Here is a 19,679-nt window from a genome sequence, read left to right as displayed (position 1 = left end):
TCTTTAAGGCACATACCGTTGCTGAACCTAGACCTGACAAGCTGAAGCAACGGATCATACTACTGCCCCCCACCCAAAGGTTTGGATAGTAGGTACTAAACATGAAGAGTGCAACACTTCATCTAATGTATTTCTTACTCTGGTGTTCCCATCACTGTGGAGTAGGGTAAATCTGGACTCAGGCCACATTACCCTTTCCATTGCTGAAGAGTCCCATCTTTATACTACCTAACAAAATCCCTTGTAATTGGTTTCCTTAAGGCTCCACAGCTTTTTATTGTGCATGTGCATGTGTTCTGCGTTTTTCTTTCTATTTGATTTAATCAAATGTTTCAGTGATCTCTGGTCACAATCGTTCAAGAAGCTATTCCCACCACATTTCTTCCAAACAGATGATGGTTAATCATTATCCTTCCAATTTAGTGGACAGCTCTTCTGAATCCAGGTGGTGACCCTTTTTTGGCCATGACAGATTCTATTGGCTTACACTACACTTTCTGGAAAAAATGCATGTTTTAAACCACACTTTCATGAAAACCACACGCAGCAGGATTGTACTGTATTTTGGATGACAGTATAAAGATGTTTTTGTGCATGAGCACTGGAGATTTTCTGAGAACAATTCGATATGGTGTTTCTCTGCAGTCCCTGATCACACATGCATGCACGGTAGGAGATTTTGAGCTGGAGATGCATCACCTAAAAATGTGAGTGGGGACGCAGGGAGTATGCTGCGGAAACCATCGTCCTTTGTTTCTTGCACATCAAGAAGAATGACAGATGAGGCGCCTTGATGATTGTTTTTGTGTTGAAAAAAATATCATACATATTTGAGTGTATCCACCATATTGACGAAGAAAGAAAAGCAAAAACAGCAGAAAATACTCTGACGTAGCAACTTATGAGCACAAATGCTCAGCAGCTTTTTCTGTCTTCTTGTGCATTTCTGAGATGCCTGCTTTAGTTCAGACTGTGGGATTATTTCTGCTTTGGAGAAGCTTCTCTTTTGACAAAGCAGGTAGGACTTCAGCTCCAATCTCCAAAACATGGCATCTGCCCAGATGAGTCATCATCTCCTTCTGAAGCAGGTCTAACACCAACAGAGTAGAGAAAAGAAGAAACAAAGAAACTTTCTTGCCATCATCTCCCAACCACATCTCACATCCCTTTGCAACAAAACACGTATCAGCATTCCTCCTGCCAACACTCAGCAGGTGATCCTGCTCAGAGCACAAAACAAATAGCTCCACTCCGGAGATAAGGTAACTCAGGCGTCAGGGATTATTGACTGTGCCGACTAAAACTGAATATAAAACTTAAATAGTATTGATTTGGCCCCACAGAGTCTCTCTTTATGGCAAAGTTACCATTTTGAAGCACATAAAAAGGTATGCTAGAGATATAAATGCACGGCATGCAGGATGGATGGATAGCCATCTTGTGGGCTGGGATGAGACATTACTCTATCTAATGCTTTATTCCTGCATCTCCTGCATTATAAAAATTTCTTTAATGATACTCATATAAGAAAAGCAAGACTGATGTTTCTTTGCAGAGTGCGTTCCTGTGCCTTTGTGCAGTTGAAGAGAGAATAAAACTTGTTTCTCTAAGCAATTTCTCTCATAATGGAGCCTGAGTGCAGCAATGGTTCAGGAAAAAAAAATAGAAAAGCCAAAGTGGGACATCATCTTTATTTGAAGTTGCAGGCGTTAGGAGAAGCAGAGCACTGCAGAGAGAGAAGCTGTGTGGTCCTACGTTTCTTTCATCCTGTCAAGACATGTCGTCCCAACAAAGAACAGATCTATTAAAGGGGCTGTTCAAACAAGTCCTACTTTTTTACTCTATCCTCATTTCTGGTTCACTGACAATGAGGACAAATGGAGTTTGATTGACATAAAAACGGTTTGTCTGATGTCTAGACGTACAGAACTGTGAAAAAGTCATGAGAAAAACATTTTTTATCTATATATGTAAATGTATAAGGCTTGAAAGTGAATATCTGGTCTGAGCTCCTTTATCCTCCAACACAGCCTGAACCCTCGGAGACAAGCTTTCTGTCATTTCTTTAAGGAGTCTTCAGGAATAGTTCTCCAGGCTTCTTGAAGGACATCCCAAAGCTCTTCTTTGGATGTCGGCTGCCTTTTGTTCCGTTCTCTGTCAGATGATCCCACACTGCTTCAATAATGTTGAGGTCCGGGCTCTGGGGAGGATTCATCCCTCCATAAGACCTGTTGCCACTGATTTTCAGTCCACTTCTTGTGTCATTTGGCATAGCTCTGCCTTTTCTCCCTATTTCCCTTCCTTAAGAATGACTTCTTGACAGCCACCCTTCCATGGAGACCATTTCTGATGAGGCTTGGGCCAACAGTAGATGGATCAGCTGAAGGTCCAGATGCATCTCTCAGGTCCTGTCAGGTCTTTGCTGGATTTTTTCCTCTTTCTTAAGGACATCACTTTCAGATCCTGTTCATCTGCTGTAGATATTTTTTTAGGCCTGACACTTCTGCTTTCATCCTCCACTTGTCCAGTTTCCTCATATTTCTATGGACACACCACACACCATGCTGAGATATTCAGCAAATTACTCTTTGGGAATTACATTGGTGGTGCAAAAACACTAATTCGTGTTTTTCAAACTGTGTTATTTTTTTACATTTTCACACCATGCAGAGATATTCCTTTTTTCAGCAAATTGCCCTTCGATAATCACGAATGTGAACAAATAGCGTTTCTGTGACAGACTGCAAGTCCCTAAAGATACTATTTAAATGGGTTCTTCGCTAAGTTGTCTGTTAAGTGTAGACACAACACTGCCCTTCAATTAGGTGCCTTTTGTATGATTGAATGACTCATAAGTGAGTGTTAAAAGGCTTAAACAAAACAACACATTCCTCTGAAAATGGTCAGGTTACAATGACTGGACTGAAAATCAGTGAAAAAGCAGAAAATGTCCAAAGAAAAACTAAGACTATGACAGACCTTCACAAATTCTGGGGAACTTTTGATCAAGACCACATTGAAAGATTAGAATCCAAATATGAAAAAAATTAGGGGTGGCCCAACATAATAATGAACATTAATACAACTTATCTCATCTCTGTAGAAATATATATGAAACAATTTAATCAAAGAAATAGACAAAAAAAAAGCTGAGTTATGAATCTTAATTATAATATCTGCAGGCACAGTGAGCGGTGTAGCTAATGTATTAGTGAGCTGTGATTCCGTCCGTACTGTTTATGGCAAGATGACATCATCAACATTCATTCATCACTGTTCTGCTTTTGCCCTTCCAATAACTATTTTTACTTAATCTTCTCAGTTTGATGTAGGAAATGCCTGCAGGGTTTGAGAGTCTGATCTGTTCCAGTGTTAAACATTGTAGATACTAAACAGGCCCTCTGTGAGTTCATTTGCCGTTTTCTATTATTTCGCGTCGACTCACAGAAACATCACTGCCCGTGTTACTAAAAGAAGACATGGATCAATATGGAGCCTTGTTTGTTGAGTATGACTAGATTTCAATAACCTTCACTTTGTTCTGCCTCTTTCTTTTTCAAATGTTTAATTCTGAAGTCCGAGAGGAAATTTAAACATAAATAGTAAAAATTAAGATACTCAAAAGATTACCAGACAGAAAACCATGTTTTATTCCTGGGAAAAAGTAATATTACAGCTCAGTGGAACTATATTGATCACTGATTAGCTTATTTATTTCTGCTTAAACTCCTGCTCGGCATCGATACTGTACATGTATATGCATGAAGAGAGATATTGGCAGCAGCTGTGGGCATCACCTTGTCTTAAATATGTATGAAAGGCTTTTATTCTCTGTAGACCGTGCATAAGAGATAAAAAATGTCAGTGCTGGTATATCAATATGTTTCTATGGTGATACTTCCTGTTGCCAGTGTGCAAGTCTATTTTAAGCTTTGTGTGTTGCTAAATAATAGCACCAGTGGAATCATTCAAGAATGAGATATTTTCCTTATCTCTGGCACAGATGTAGATTCCATTTACTTAACAAAGAAAGATTTAGGAAAAAATTACTCTTTTTTTTACTTCTTCATGGACCTTTTAGAGTAAGGGTCCAGTTTTTATCTGCTACGAAAAACTCTTGTTATGGGCAGCGATGAAGGATGCCAGAGCCATCATAAAACAATAAAACAAGTGAGGAATGAGATGAGGGGCACCAGTGACTGCAACATTTCTTATTCATATGCAATTGTTGGGGGTAACAACCAATGTTTTGGCAAAACAACACATTCTCACAACAGAAATTGTAATAGCTATACTGGTAATGATGAAACAGCAAAAATTTCAAGGCTCCAAAATTGTTACATGCCAGTGTTTTGCAGTATATTTCCACTCAACATCATCACCAACATTTTCAGGGAGGTATGAGGTAACAACTGTGTCTGAATTCTTGCCCAATTTGGCCCATGATATTCCAAAGTTTCTTTATTTTTCTACTTAGCTGTTACTGGTGATAAATATTAAAAGTTTAAACATTAAAAATACAAAGTTACTGCCTGCTGGAGGTCCTACTTCTGCAAATCATTTTCACATTTTTTGGGGCTGCCCCTCTGTGGCTCCATTTCAGAGAGAGATTTTTAGGGTCCTGGAGACTGTTTTTAAAAGGAAAATGTTTCTAAACTTCAAAGTCATGTACTTATGTGATCTGGATGGACTGAAATATACAAAGCGGGACAAATACCTTTTGAGAGTGTTGTTCATGGGGTGTAAAAAGGGTTAAGAAAGACAAACCAACAATAAATGAGTGGATTGATGTAATTCACAATATATATGTTATGGAGAGATTTACATTTATATTAAGAAACCAAACTGATATTTTTGAAAAGAACTGGTCAAAATGGCTCAGCTATGTGTTGACTGTAAGGCCTGTTTTCATATAGACCGCAAAGATAAAATCAAACCCTCTATTAAGATTTTTTTTTTCCCTGTTTTAGAGCAGCATCCATATATATTTTAAGTATGATGTTCTTATGTTGACTCTGCTATTTTACTTAGTGCACAGTCCTCCACTCGTCATGTTATGTTATGTTATATGTTTTTGTGCCCAATGGGCACATATGTGTATGTTACTAAGAAAAACGAATAAAAAGTAAATAAAAATATAAAATAAATAAAATACAAAGTTGGGGTTTACCACCATTTCAGGTGAACAATGTTTTATATGAAATAGTCTGCTATAGTCTGCTATGACAATCTTGGCAATGACATCATGTCACATCACCATTTCCTAATTTCAGCAGTCTGGTTGAGTCAGAGATGATAATGATGTGGAAATTAAAAAAAACATGTCAAATTGCACAAACTGACTGGTATTTTCACAAACTAATTCAAATAAAAGGTGTTTTCCTCAGGAAAATATCTGTTCTGCACATAAATACGATATATTTTACATGTGTTAATCATTAACATCCCTCTTTGTGTACATGAGCTGCTGGCTTCTGTAGACATTTAAAAAAATAAAAAAGAAGATGAATCACCTCTGAAATTTGGCAGATCGTTGTGCTGGAATAGACTAAACAAGTATATGAGTGCTGATGCTGTCAAATAGCAGAGGAAGAAGAGTTGATGAGGAGACACAGCGACAGGTGGAAACAGAGAGGAAGAGAATGATGGACAGTGAGAAAACATGAGAAGACGGCATTTGCCTCTGTTGGATGCTTTCATATGAACTGATGATTTAGAGCAAAAGCCCCATTGCCGTAAGAAGTTATGTAACGCTGACAGCGCCGCTGGTTGCACAGGGGTTATCCAAGGCTATGTGTGCATATGTGTGTGAAAGAGAAAGTGTATGCACATGAGAACGAAAGTGTGAGTGACAGAAAGAAGGAGAAAAAAAATACAGAACATATAAAGTATGTGTGTTTGTATATCTGCGAGAATTAAATCTCAACAGAGAATTTAGTATTTACACATATATACTGTATGTGTGTGTGTCCTGGCCATGCAGAAATGATGACCCAGTATTTCTGAGGCCCAAAAGTGCCAGAAGGCATCTTTTATTAACTGAAGTTTGGCTGAGCTTCGCTCATTTGAGATCCGGTTGTGTGTGTGTGTGTGTGTGTGTGTGCAGTCAACTCTGAGTGTCTGATCTGCTTGTGTGTATGTGTCTTCGTCTGAATGAATCTGAGTGTGTGTGGCTTTGGGCTGAATTTGGTTGTGTTCAAACTGTAATTAAAACTCAGATTTTGCTTAATGCCTTCTATCACCTCCATGCTGACCTTCATGCCTGTCTAAGATCTACTGCCAGTCCACATAGGTAGAAACTCATTCAATTAACCAAAACAGGGAATAGGACACCAGCGGGCATTAGTTTTACACAGACCGTCTGATTTGACCTTATTCATTTGTCTTTTGTGTTTGACATATTTTTCCTGCTCCAGATAAATGGCACAATGAGGAATTTAACAGATGAGTGTAGGTGTAACTAAGGCTTTATTAGCAGAGTCAACCAACATTTGTCTTTATCCCGGAGAAAGCCTCATACAGAAAGTTTATCTATGAGCAAAAAGCTCATTTTGGCTTTTGATTGTTTTGTTTTTTACATTTCCAAGCTTGCTTGTTGCATTTCTACTGAGCCTTTTTTGGGCTCTTGACGGAAGCTTGACATTTTGAAAAAATTTTTTTTAATATATAATATTTTTTGTCACTTGGGAGCAGTGGAGAACATGGTCTTTCACTAAAAGTTATGGCACTAAGTGCAACAGAAACAGGTTCAGCCAAAGTTTAGTCAATAAATGATGAGGCACAGAAATCACATGACTTGTGAATGCACACAGAGCTGTTAGCAGCACTTTTCAACATAAATGCAATGTTAGTTATCCAAGTCTAAATTTTCCACTGTCCATTGTGCTCTCTGAGAGCATTCTTTGCCGTCTGTTTTCCTTTATTTGAAGTTTGATTGGTGTTCTTTTACTGACATAATTTTGTTGCGATCTTTTCCTTCAAAATTCCAGGCTGCACTACTGTCCTAAGCTAATTTCAATAAACCAACCCTTAATAACTGCATAGTGGCCCTTTGACACACAGCAGAACTGTGCAACGCTCTCAGACGGCGGACATATGGTGACAGGACAAGTGGTGAGTTACATCATACAGGTCAGAGAATTCACACAAATATCCGTGTTTTTTTCTCCGTCTTACCGCCTGAATGGATGGATGCCTTGGCTCATAGAGTGTTTGCCACAGCTCGGTGAGCTACATGACACGTTTACGTTCCATGGAGACAAATCTTCCTTTTGCAGTAAAAGCCATTAAAATCATTAGGTTTCAAAGTGGAGCAGTGACTTAATGGCATTCAGTATGAAAGAACAGAGTGTTTGTGGACACACTCACAAATTCACATTTTTTTCCCCCAGTTTTTCTGAAAATTCTTTTGAAATTCTTTTACGAGTTTGAATGGAGACCAAGCTACACATGTTAATAAAAATTATACAGTAACAATAACAATATACTGTATTTAAGGTTTGTTTCTGGAAAAAAAAACCTCCTTTGTCAGTTTAGTATGGCTCCAAATTCAAACTGTTTTTTTTGTAATTACTGAACTTATTCAAATTTTGCTAATATTTTCCCAGCTCAGGTAAAGATGCACAAAACAGCCTCAGAGATGGTGCACCCATTATTCTAATACACTTTGGGGGATGTAGGAAACATCCTGCAGTCTTGCAAAGGTTCTGGGCATCAATTGCACAGAAGGCTATTATGGTTATCTCAAATCTCCACAGTGGTGAAGAAGGTTTAGTAACAACTGCTGAAGGAAACTCACGAAGGTGAATAAACTCAAGAACTCAAAATCCCTTGTGAACTTGTAAATCCCAAACCAGCAACAGGAGTGTGTGACCCCCGAAGAGCTGGAAGAGCCTGCAGGAAGTGATTTGCATGAGCTTAAAGTATACCAAAAGTTACAATCCAGCAATTCACAGCCTGTTCTGTCTTCTGTGTACTGGCAAGTGAAAGTGAAACAGAAGAAACTTTGACCATATATGCAGACCTGGAAGAGGTTTCTTTCTTCAGCCTGTGTACTGAATTCACAACTATTTATGTTTTCAACTAAACAATATATTTATTTTAGGTTTAAATGCTCGAACATAGTTAGACGATTTCAGCAACTTTAACATGATAAGAAAATAAGTGAACCGTAATAATATCCAGCTGTGAAGCAATAACATTGAAAATTTGTATTTTTTTGTAATAATTCTGAAATATTTAGAAAAGAGACGGATTGTGTGTACTATTTCAAAGCATGGAATCTTTCAACATGGGTCCTTTTGTACATAGCTTGAGCTTTTCTGCTGTTGAACAAAGAATAAAGACCTGCTTTGTATCCAGCAGTTCCTACTAAAAAAAGAATAAAGCAAAAACAATATATTTTTTTTATCAGACTGCAGCTCTGCAGATTAATTTCAATTCAAAAGAATTCAAAAGAAACACTGCAGTGAAACAGAGAGAAAATATCAATCCATGACCATATATCCCTCATAGATAGTTGGCGTTTCTAGTAAATAATGCAGGCTACTGGAGACTCAGTGTGTGATCATGCAACCCTCACAGAGCAGAGCAAGGCACTATCCCGGGCAGATTCAGGGGTTCCATTCCCAACAGGGGCCCCTTCTTCCATACAAGTCCTTGCAGCAGCGTGTTTGATGAAAGCACGGTATACCTAGCATGTAAATGAGCATTACACCATTTATATGCACACATTCAGTGTGTTTATGTAATAGTAGAAATATATATATATATTGCATTAATATAACTAAAACTCCTCTTTTAAAATACATGTTGCATGTTAGTCTGACTGCATGTTAGTCTGACTGCAATTGTACAAAATCGAGTTTCTCTAACACACCCTGATGCAGTAATGACTTGAATTTCTCCACAGTTCCAGGCCGGGGCTTTGACTCAGAAGTAACAGAAGAAGAAAGAAGGAGAGGAAGTTAGAAGAACAAAAAAGAAAGGAGGAAAAAGAAGAAGACAAAGAAGATAAAGGAAAAGTAAAAAGAGAGTAAAACAGAATAATAAGAAGAGATTGCTTGGATCTTGTTTGTAAGAAGAGTAAAGCATCATATGAGGTGTACAGAGCTGCAAAACTGTCCAATTCCTCACTCAAAATGATACTGACTTACTACCAACTATATTATCAATTCTATGGGTTTGTGATGAAATAGGTTGACAGGAAAAAGCCTAATAATATCAAGCTGAAAGGGGGCATATTGCCTCCTATTGTAGCAAATTATAGGAGCATTGACCAATAAATCGATTTCCAGCTCATGCTTATGTACTGGGACATTATGAGGAGCAAAAAACAAAATGGCCTAGTTGAGCTGCAGCCACAGCTTGACTTTATTGTGCAAGTAAACGTACTGACCCTTACACACTGTGTGACTTACTGAGGCACTCTCCAGTGACAGCGTTGAGGAAAAGCTCCTCTTGGCAGTTTGTCCTGCAGTAGCCACTCTGCAAGGAGGCCAACATGGCACAGGAGGTGCAGTCGGCCTGGGAGGGACCGGAGCAAGTTTGGCAGGATGGATGGCATGCTGGTAGAGGAGAAGGACACAAGGGATTTTATAGAGCGCACGGAAGCCCATCTGTTATCTACTTACAACCATTTTCCACAGCTTTAGACGCAGGTTTATAAAATGGAACAACATAAGTGTCACAACTTACTGGCTGTGTTTTACTTTCTTTAACAAGTTGTGTCTAACTTTGTGTAGTGCTGTACAGTTGGTTTCTCAGAGCTTGTTTTCTTGTAATCTTTTAGAAAACAGGTGCTTTCTGGAGCTGGTATTGGAGTTGATGAAGTAACAGAAGCTTAAAATGCTCAGTGGAGCTGCAGAGTTGATGAAAATACTTTGTGGATTTGTCATTAGGAGCCACCCCTTTCACATTAAGTCATCATCTGAGTCACTGCCATTACTTTAGGTTTCATAATACAGTAAAATCTCAACAACAATAAGTGTCTTGCTTCCATAGCTTCATAATTTTGGAGTAAAAAGTCACTCTCATCAAGAGAGTTTCTAATGAGCCAATCAACAATGGAACAAGCAAAGCCCATTCATTTTTTGTGTCCCAGCAGGAAACGTAATTTGTTGCTATTCTTCTTCTGTCTCTATCTTTACCCATCTGCCCTTTCAATTAATCATCACAGGTTTGGAGTTAAAAGAAAACTAATAAAAGATGTATCGCAGGATGTTTATTTTCCTGACAAAGCTGAATGGGAGATTAGAGTTTAGAGGGGTGGGGGGTAGAAACTCAGAACAAAATGCAAAACTGTCTTTGGGTGTTAACATGCACTAATACTTTAAAGATGCTAATGTTCTAGTTAGTTTCGTTCTATGAGTTTTCTGATGTTAGATATGAGTCAGTGTGACCACTTATGCATCCTCTTATCGGTGCTTAGTGAGAGCTGTTAATCTTCCATGGAGTAATCAAACATGAGTGAAACATTAGCATTGTAATCATTAGAATTAGGTAGAATTGTGCACAACAGAAGATGTTAAAAGCTTTCAGAGCTAACTTCACCTGTATTTTATTCTTAAATAAAATTTCTCCGCACATGATGACATTGTTTTCCTAAGAATCAGTTACACAGATAATAAAAGTGCAGGAAAATGAAGACGTCAAAGAATGTTGTGTCATTTTGCACAGAAGCTTCCAATCTTGTCAAAAAAGCCATCTTAGGAAAACAGCAGGCAATTTTTCTGTTCCCCACCTCTTCAAAAAGCTTTGTCAGAGCTCTGGTTTCATAGTTATTGCAAGAACGAAACAATACCTCAATGAGTGTGTGCATCAGTACAGCTGCACAAATATGTGTGTCCCACCTTGGCACTGACTGTCCTGGCTGAAGAATCCTTGTGGGCAGGTGGGGACGCAGCGGCCTTCGAACAGGCTGGATGTGGAGGGACAGGAGGTACAGTGGTCTGCAGACGGCCCGGTGCAGTGCTGGCAGGAGGGATGACACTCTGAAAAGGACACACAAAGCGGATCCTGTGCATTAAAGGCCAAAGACAGATGAAAGTGTGCAGTCTCAATTATCTCATGTTGCTACCAGGTATGACTAATGTTGGACTGCTTGAATGCATCTCAAAAAGTACCTGTTCCAAGTGTTGTTACATGAACATAATAAAGTAGCTGTAGGCGATGTAACTCTGAACTGAGGCCAATTTGTGTTACGATATTGGTTGTCTTGATGCCACTTCACTAAATCTTGAATTCACGAAATCCTGTTCTCGGGAGCTTTTAGTCAACTCTGCCAGCTTGAAGTAATGTAATACTCAGATGAGGCTGGCAGCCAGCTTCTCGACACACTGACACTAGAGTCAATGCCAACTCAAACAGAATAATACAAAAAGGATACATGCCAGCATTGATTTCTGAGGATGCTCTCCTGTTTAATTTGGCCTGTTTTGTTCAAATAAACCTTTCAAATGAACAGTTCTAGCATGATTTACATTTGAGAGAAGCTGTGGGTCATCAAAAGCTGCAAGGCGTCCAACTAACACCAAGGATTAACTCTAAATGATTTATTACAGTACATTGAAAAAATTCAAACACAAAGAACTTCAAGACTGTCTGAAAAAACAATGTTTAATACAGAGTGTTGCAGGCGTGCACTATAACAAAAGCAAGCTGCTTTTGTTACCAAGAGAAAAGGTTCATGGGAAGAATGTGCAGTATAAGGTGCAGATAATTGGTCAGGCATGGGAAGGTAATCAGTCAAACTAAAGCAGCACCACCAACACCAAGGCCTTCCTCTATTAGCACCAGCTGATTTAATGAGTGAGGAGACATCTCTCAACTCTCTCAGAGTGTTTGAGAGACTGATTAGCTGCTTTTGTATATAAGCTTTGACAGCTCACTTGTGTATTTCCCTGAAGAAGGCATGGCCAACAAAGACAGTATATTACAGATATTCAAATGAGAGATGTCAGATGATTTTGAGAGCCCGTTTCCTTTTTTACTTCCAAATGTGCTTCCAAAGTATAGTGCAGACACATACATTAAGGTTACAGGGTGTGACATTAACAAAGATGTATGAGCAAAAAACTTAAGTTTTTATTACCCTAGTATTAACAACTTATATCTATTAAAAGGTAAACAGAAAAATAGTCGTATTCAGAGGGGAAATAAAGAGGCAGCAAGTGGGGGAATCCGATGTTGCAGATGCTTTGATGGTACATATTTCAGAGAGATTAAATCTGTTACATGATGCAAGAACAGGCAATGACACACGAATCAAACACATCAAAGAAGTGAAATCATAAATAAACACTTATTTGATTGGCGATTGCTGATTAATGTTTTTGGAGTGATGCCAGAGTTGTTTGGTTTCTTCTCAACAATTAAATTGCATAGACAGATGGTGGAGATGGCATTTCACATGGTTGTCATCTCCACCTTCACCACTAGACAACAGTTATTGTCTTGCACTGTTATTTGAAAAGTTATGTTATTTCACAATCAATGAAGGGGAATTCAACTGGATTTCAATTCTAACAGAAGCTGAATAAGTTCAATTTAGAAAGAAACAAAACAAAACAAAAAAACAGGATTAGGTTACATGTAATTTTGAGTGAGTTTTACTTTATTCTTACTTTAATATATTCTATATATCTAAATATGGGCAGTCACAATACCCTATTTTCTCAACATTTATCACAGCCACAAAGATTCACCAATACTGGTGGAGAGAGTCTTAAACAGTAATGAATTCAAACCAGGTGAACCGATGAATCAAATTCTACAGTACAGGGTCAGCTGAAACTGAACTAAGCACATTATTATTATACGAGTATACCATGATACTGCTATTTAATTCATTATACAGTCAACATCAGTCGGGACAATTCTATTTCAAGTACTTCCTGAAGTGTTTTTGTCCATTTTGTACAAAAATTGTTTTGGATTAAAGATTAAAATCTACAGATTTCAGCTGCTTTGCAAAATGATTTAATTTTAATAAAGCAGTCAATGAAATGTTAAACTACCTAGATTTTATTTCCTCACATGCCCCTTTATCCAACATAACAGCTGCCCTGCAACAGTCCAGCCTCTGATGTCTGCTTTGGCAGCATGAAGACAAATAGTCGAGCAGTGCTATCAGCTCTGGCAGCTGGGCCAAGCCAAGGACTGACTGATTCACGCTGCTGCTGGCGGTGAGAATGAGAGACAAAAGGCCTGTCACCAACTGGCCAGAAGCACCAAGTGTGTGTGCACGTGTGTGTATGCACTACCTGTCTTTTTTTAGAAGACTTGCAGTGATGCATATGTGTGTTTATCATTATGCCTCTCAGGATTCTTTCAGTGTTGTCAGATGTATCTGAGACTTGTGCACACACTCTATGAGGGAAACTGGCAAGAGCAGACGGGTGCGCTTCCTGAGCAAATGCTACAATTGGTGTTTGGAAGTATCTCAGTGTCAGAGCAAGAACCTTTGAAAGTCACGCAAATGTCAGCCGAAACATCAATCCGACATCCAATCAACGCCCACCGTTTCCCTGTCGCCTGCCCTCAATCCCCTGCCACATAAAACATGGCAGCTCAACTGGTTAGCTGACATCAGAGGACAGCCACTTTGTTTGAGTTCACCACCCACAAACATGTCTGCTCATCTTTGAAGATGCTACCATCACCAACACATGGACATCTATTCATCGCATAAATCTTTGTATCAGCACCCAACACACAAAGACAAACTCAGATGGACATTAAACAGACCTGCTGTCAAACTTATTTCAACATTAAGGGGAAGGAATAAGAATGATTGGAGGCTCCAGGCTTTTTTATTGCAACATGGATATCTAATTTATTTCAGGACGGAGAGTTCATATTGATTCCTGTAGTACCCAAATTCATGGGCAGAGGCGTTCTCATTGCATATTATCTGGCACACCAGCTCTGAGAATCAGATTCATTACTTTGTTTTGTGCTGATAGGGTCATAATTTGAGGAGGGAGCAGTCGATGAGGTTCTGATTTAGTTTGAGGGTGTGAGAGCTCCTTAATACCTTCCATAAATGATCCTCCTGGTACAGTAAAGAGCTTATCATCACAGAGAAAAGAAATCTGCATGCTGAACAGCAGAGGCACTGGTGGATGGTTGTATCTCATCCCTGTGAAGTGTCTAAAGTGTCATTCATATTGATTCTCCAGTGTTATGATGTGCTCGAGGTTTGTCTGTTTCTGTGAGATGCAATTTTCAGGCAACACCATCTGCTTTGAGTAGCTAATAGATCACAAAACATATGCTGTTTCCAGTCTGACCTGAGTGATATCTACTGTCGACAGGAAGCTCCTGTCAAGGTTTCTGTGCCACTAATAGCTGAAATTCTATTTAAACTGATCAACTAAACTTCTTCACTTTTCATTTTTGTTGAGAAGATTTTGGCAGATTTGGGTTTCCATCCTACTTTTGCCAGTGTTCTAGACACTCAAGAAACAAAAGAAACAAAAGAAACAGCCCACTCGTCCTTCACCTATGCAGCTTCCTGCTGCTCCTCCACATTTTGAAGTGAGTCACTTAGCCATTGCTACGTAATCTCTTTTGTAGAATAGACCTCAAAAAGGAGGTACCATTGAGGTGGAGATATATGTGCTTAACAGGGTCTAAACAAAAAGTGATTCAAAGGATGTTCATGAAAAGTCATCTACAAATACATGTTCAGTGGGATATAACTATCTTTTTCTTTTTTTTTTTTGACAACAAAAGCACAGAATTACTGTCTCTGTCTCAGAATTTCAAGTTATTTTTTACTAGTTCTTAAAAGTGAAAAAGTCTCCATTTCTAGGTAGACTTAAACACATAACTGCTGTTTAGGACAAATGTGTTAGTGTTTAACCTTGTATTTTCTAAAACATAATACCTCAATTTTTTTTTTAAACTTTACTTGTGGTTTAGATATTCAAATAAACCCTTTCAACGTCTGCTGCATGTTCCAAATCTCCCACAGACAACTCCTGCCGCATCTCCAAAGGACAGAAAGGAAAGATGTTAATGTGTTATTCGATTAGTTCGGCCACCGTGACCAAATTAGCTTTGGGGATAACACACGATGGAGAGGCGTATTTTTTTCTCCCTGTGGTTTGTTGTGATGGGTTTCATCCCGTTTCATCCCTTTGCACATTTCAAAAAGTCAAAATCTAAAAAATTGTTTCGCTCAGATGATTCCCGTCACTGAACTTTTAAACACTAAAAGACACCGGCAGTCACCTTGCTGGGTTGTGTCTGCTTTGTGTAAACTTGTTGGACAGCATGCAGGGCCTGCTTTTAACTAACGGTACATTTGGATCTTCTAGAAAGAAGTAATAAACACCATTAAACATAATGCTGGAAAAACTAAACATGTGTCTTCTAAACATCTAACTTTAACCCAGACTTATATGACCATCTGCCATGTTCTTTACTCCAGCTGCATAACATGTTTGACATTAACTTACATGAACAGTCGTTACTTGCTCTATACCCAATGCTCTTGAATTCCAAACAACTGTAAAATCTTGATAGATAGAGATGGAAACTCTCTCTAGAATTCTGAAAATGAACATGTCATGGTGTATTGGAGCTTGACTTGTCAATCAGGCAGTGTTTAACTACCAGTGTACCAACTGTCTCTGTCTGCACAGGGCTGCGAAATGAAGAGCAAGAGGATTTGGAGTCTGGAATTCGTCTCAGTCATCCGATAGCTGACCAACTCCATTTGCCTTCATGCTGGAGTCTGTGAGTCTCGTGTATGCTTATGCATCCTCTCTGGCACAGCAGCTGCTAAAGAGTGTGTGTTGCTAAAGAGCGTCGGCGCCAGATACACACAAGGACACAAGCGCATACAATAGGCTGCAGTGTTCCCACTGACACAATCAAGTGAGCCTTTGTTGCTGAGACTAAAGAGAATGGAATAACTGCTACATATTGCTGTCAGTAGAGCTTTAATGATCTTTCATTTATCACTAATCCTTAGCTTATGTATGATGTAACTACTCTGAAATTAGCTATATATATATATATATATATATATATATATATATATATATATATATATATATCTGTGATCACAGACAGCGATGTATTGAAATGTTCATGAGCCCATTTAATAATTTAGTCATTTCGAAGACAGAATCGTACCTGCTTAAAATCATAAATGTATTCTACTTTATTGAGCAGAATCATTAAGTCATGTGTACATGCTTGGTTTGACATGTAAGACTGCATGTTCATTATACATCTAAAACCCTATCTCAGATTTTTTTTTTATCAATGAAAACTTTCCGTTTTTTATTTCAACAAGGCCTAAATATGAATTAAACATAATAATGGTGTTTGGTTTTTGTGGGACTTGTAAGTCTTTCATGTTCTATATAAGATTAAAATGGTTGTTTAGTTGTGCTTCCTGTTTTTTTAAAGTCCACCTGAGTTCAGTTTCTGGTGGCCACATGCTTGTGTTAGTCATTTGCTCACTAATTCCACAATTTTTTTGCTCATTGCCAGCTCAACACCATTGCTCCCCAGTTCTTTTTCTTCTGTCTGCTCAGTTTAGTTTCTCATTCTGTCTGTTCCTCATCAGTATTATACCACTTTTATTTGAGCTGTTTGGGATTTCCTCCTCTGCATTACATTTATTTGTAAGTTTTATTAGAGTTCCTTTGATCTGACTCTGACTGCTTTCTTAAAACTTAACTCTTCGTAAGAAACTTCTCACCTCTGAATTGCACCCTCCTGATTTTCATACGAGCAGTCCTGAAACTTGGAACAATTCTATTTTTCTGACTCAATTTACAAAGTCGATTCAAAGTCCTAGAACTTTTTTCATTCTAGATTAAACATGTCCAATAAATGAAAGCATGTTCTTCCTCCAAGCTCGCACTGCCTCAGACAAATTTCTCAGACAAACCATCTCAGAAATGACAAAAAATTTAAACTTTTCACTCGTATCCATTTTACAAGTAAGTGAGATTTTATCAGCACTTTTTGCATCATGAGTGTTCAGGTGAGACTTTACCAGCTCTGTGTCATGCAGATATAACAAACAGGCTCAGTGCTTCACTACAGAATATAGCGTGCCTCTCCTTGGTGTGAAACCTACAGCATCACAAAGGACAACACTGTATGGTTAAAGAAACCACTGCTTACATTACATGGGCAACCTCTCAAAAAGTGTATTTTGGCCCAAACCATCAGTTTTCCTAAAAATGTATTAAAGCAGCAACAGAAAATGCAAGATGTAAAACAAAAGTAAAGCAAAACACCAAGTTTCCTGGAGGTTAAAGTCTGGACTGCAACCTTTCTCTCCTGCATCGTAATCTGACCTTTCTTTCATTTAATGAAGCAATTATACTTTGGTTTGCGTTCGTGTGTACATCACAGCTAACAACATCACACCGTGCACGACTCCTGCCTGCCCTCTCGGGCTGTAGCGATACACTAATCTCACGATACACGGCATTCAGCCAACGATTCGATACCACTTTATACAATTCAATTCAGTACAATTTAATAATCATTTTCTGAAAGATTTTAAAGGGACAGTGTGATTTGACATGAATCGTCGCTGATTGGACTGGCGGTCTGTCCTTTGAACCGGAAGGACAACACCGCCAGACAAATGGAAACAAACAAACATGTCACAAACGTCTCTTCAGCGTACGCAGACTCATGTTTATGTTGTGAATATTACATCATCAACCTGCTTGTTTTACTAAATACCATACACACAAATCCAAATTCTCTAATCACAAACCATCTTTTTAAACTTTTGAGAAGGAGCTCAAACAATACATTACAACAACTCCATTAAAGGCTCACACAGCTTCTCTGCGTATTTTCAGGGTTTCCTGCAGGGCTTCCAGCAAACTCGATTCCTGCTTTGCACTTAAATTGAAACTTAAACTATTATAGATCTTGTTCTGGTTCAGCATCATACCCACATGATCACACAGACAAATTAATGTGTTAATGACACTCTATAAACGACCAATGCTACTTTCTAATTTCTAATCGTCTCCTCCCGGATGATTCAGGAAATTCAATACAGCTAAGGTGCTTCCAATCCCAGGTAAAGTAAACTTTTCTCTGATGCGTGGCGTCTCTGAACTCGATAAACTGCTGTAAGGAAATTAATCGTATCATTAACTTAATGACTAAGGGCCCACTACCTCACTATTAGCCAAAGTAAACCGGATAACTGCTGTGTGTTGTGTAAAATATTTTTTGTCCATCGTACAAAAAGAAAATTTTGAACCGTGTTTTGAGACTATGAACTAGGAGGTTTCCCATCTTGGGGATACTTACTTACTTTGCATAAATACATAGCAAATGACACAAAAAGTTCAGACCACAGAAGCAGGGAATCCCAAAGTCTCCAAACTCTGTACGAGCCATCAGCAAACTATAAAAGCAGTCTTCAGAACATCCTGTAAGTGACATGACTGCCAAGCTGAAACAGTCTCAAAGCTGCTGCAAACAGACAGCGAGGATCCATCTGCTGCAATCTGGGAATCACAGCACACTTGCAAAAGTGAAGCTTGTTTTGTCTTTAATTATCAATGATAATGTAATTCATTAGTGAATGCAGAAGAAAAGCATTTGGATTTCCTTTTGTTTTCCTACAAAAGTTGTTTATTCAAATGATGACTCTGATCTGTAGAAAGACATTTGACATGAAATATGTCCAACAACAGTCAATAATGTTGCCTGAATGAGTAGAAAGACAACTTGGAGTCTTGGATATCCACATTTACCAACAAGTTCCTGCTACTCAATAGAAAACAAATCGAAAACCAGTAAACACTGCATCAAAGAATACCTTATTATTGCTTTTAATTAAATGTCATTAGGTTTAATGAAAGGTTAATAATGACAAACTTGGTACTCTGAAGAAAGTGAAACATATGATACGACTAGGGTCTTGGTCTCAATTTACAGTCTGGGAATGTTAGTCAAGATCTGATTAATAGCTTTTTTACAACAGTCCTATTTTTGGAGAGACGGAAAGAAGGCTTACAGTTGTGTTACTCCTGTGAGAGGCGCTTTAGGAGTACGGAGTATCAGGAATTTGTCTGCAGCCCATTCGGTCAATGTACAGCCTGGAGTAAGATCTTGGTTCACATCCCTGCAGAAAGTCAGACTAGTTTCTGATACGTTGGACTCTGCCTGGGCTGTCCTTTCTTAATGATTTTGTTGGTAACCTAATGTGAAAGACTTTTGAGGTACGAGCCAGGAACGTGTCCAGTTTGGTCGGCTTAAAACTGCATGTCTGCAATTACGTGTTGCTGTTGGCTTCCAACTCAAGCTTGGATAAGGGGCAGAAAATGGATGGATGGATGAATGGATGGATGGATGGATGGATGGATGGATGGTTCTCGACACCCAAAAACACAAATCATGACCAAAAACAATTCAATTGTTTTAAAATATTGGACTACCTTCATTATACAGGATGATACATTCCTGTGACTTGTGACACATTTTCTTCTGCATACCTCTGCATCAAGTGTCTAATGTTACAAAAAAACAATCTTACTGAAGAGCTTTCTCTTTTCACTATTTAAAATTCAAAGTTTATGTTAGCAGATGCTATAAAACTACAATTTGTGCTTTATCTCACTCAAAGGTAAACTCAGAGCAGCTCATGCAGATGAACAGTGAGCTGAGGAGACAGT

The 19,679-nt window shown here is 38.5% G+C and overlaps 1 protein-coding gene across 3 annotated transcripts in view; it reads right to left on the bottom strand.

The window, feature by feature from the left end:
* The window catches only part of fras1 (Fraser extracellular matrix complex subunit 1), a 236,035-nt gene that overhangs the window by 92,277 nt on the left and 124,079 nt on the right, over window positions 1–19,679 (bottom strand). For all 3 annotated transcript variants that reach the window (XM_072387285.1, XM_072387281.1, XM_072387284.1), the window contains exons 18-19: window positions 10,851–10,991; window positions 9,420–9,566 (exon numbers count right to left, since the gene is read on the bottom strand). In XM_072387285.1, the coding sequence (XP_072243386.1) occupies window positions 9,420–9,566; window positions 10,851–10,991 (288 nt within the window). The remainder of the gene's footprint in view (window positions 1–9,419; window positions 9,567–10,850; window positions 10,992–19,679) is intronic.

Source organism: Leuresthes tenuis, unplaced genomic scaffold, assembly GCF_036924035.1.
Source record: "Leuresthes tenuis unplaced genomic scaffold, fLeuTen1.0.hap1 SCAF_6, whole genome shotgun sequence".
In the NCBI taxonomy this organism is placed as follows: domain Eukaryota; kingdom Metazoa; phylum Chordata; class Actinopteri; order Atheriniformes; family Atherinopsidae; genus Leuresthes; species Leuresthes tenuis.
Note: the sequence above shows the minus strand (reverse complement) of the source record. Positions and strands in the feature narration are given on the sequence as shown.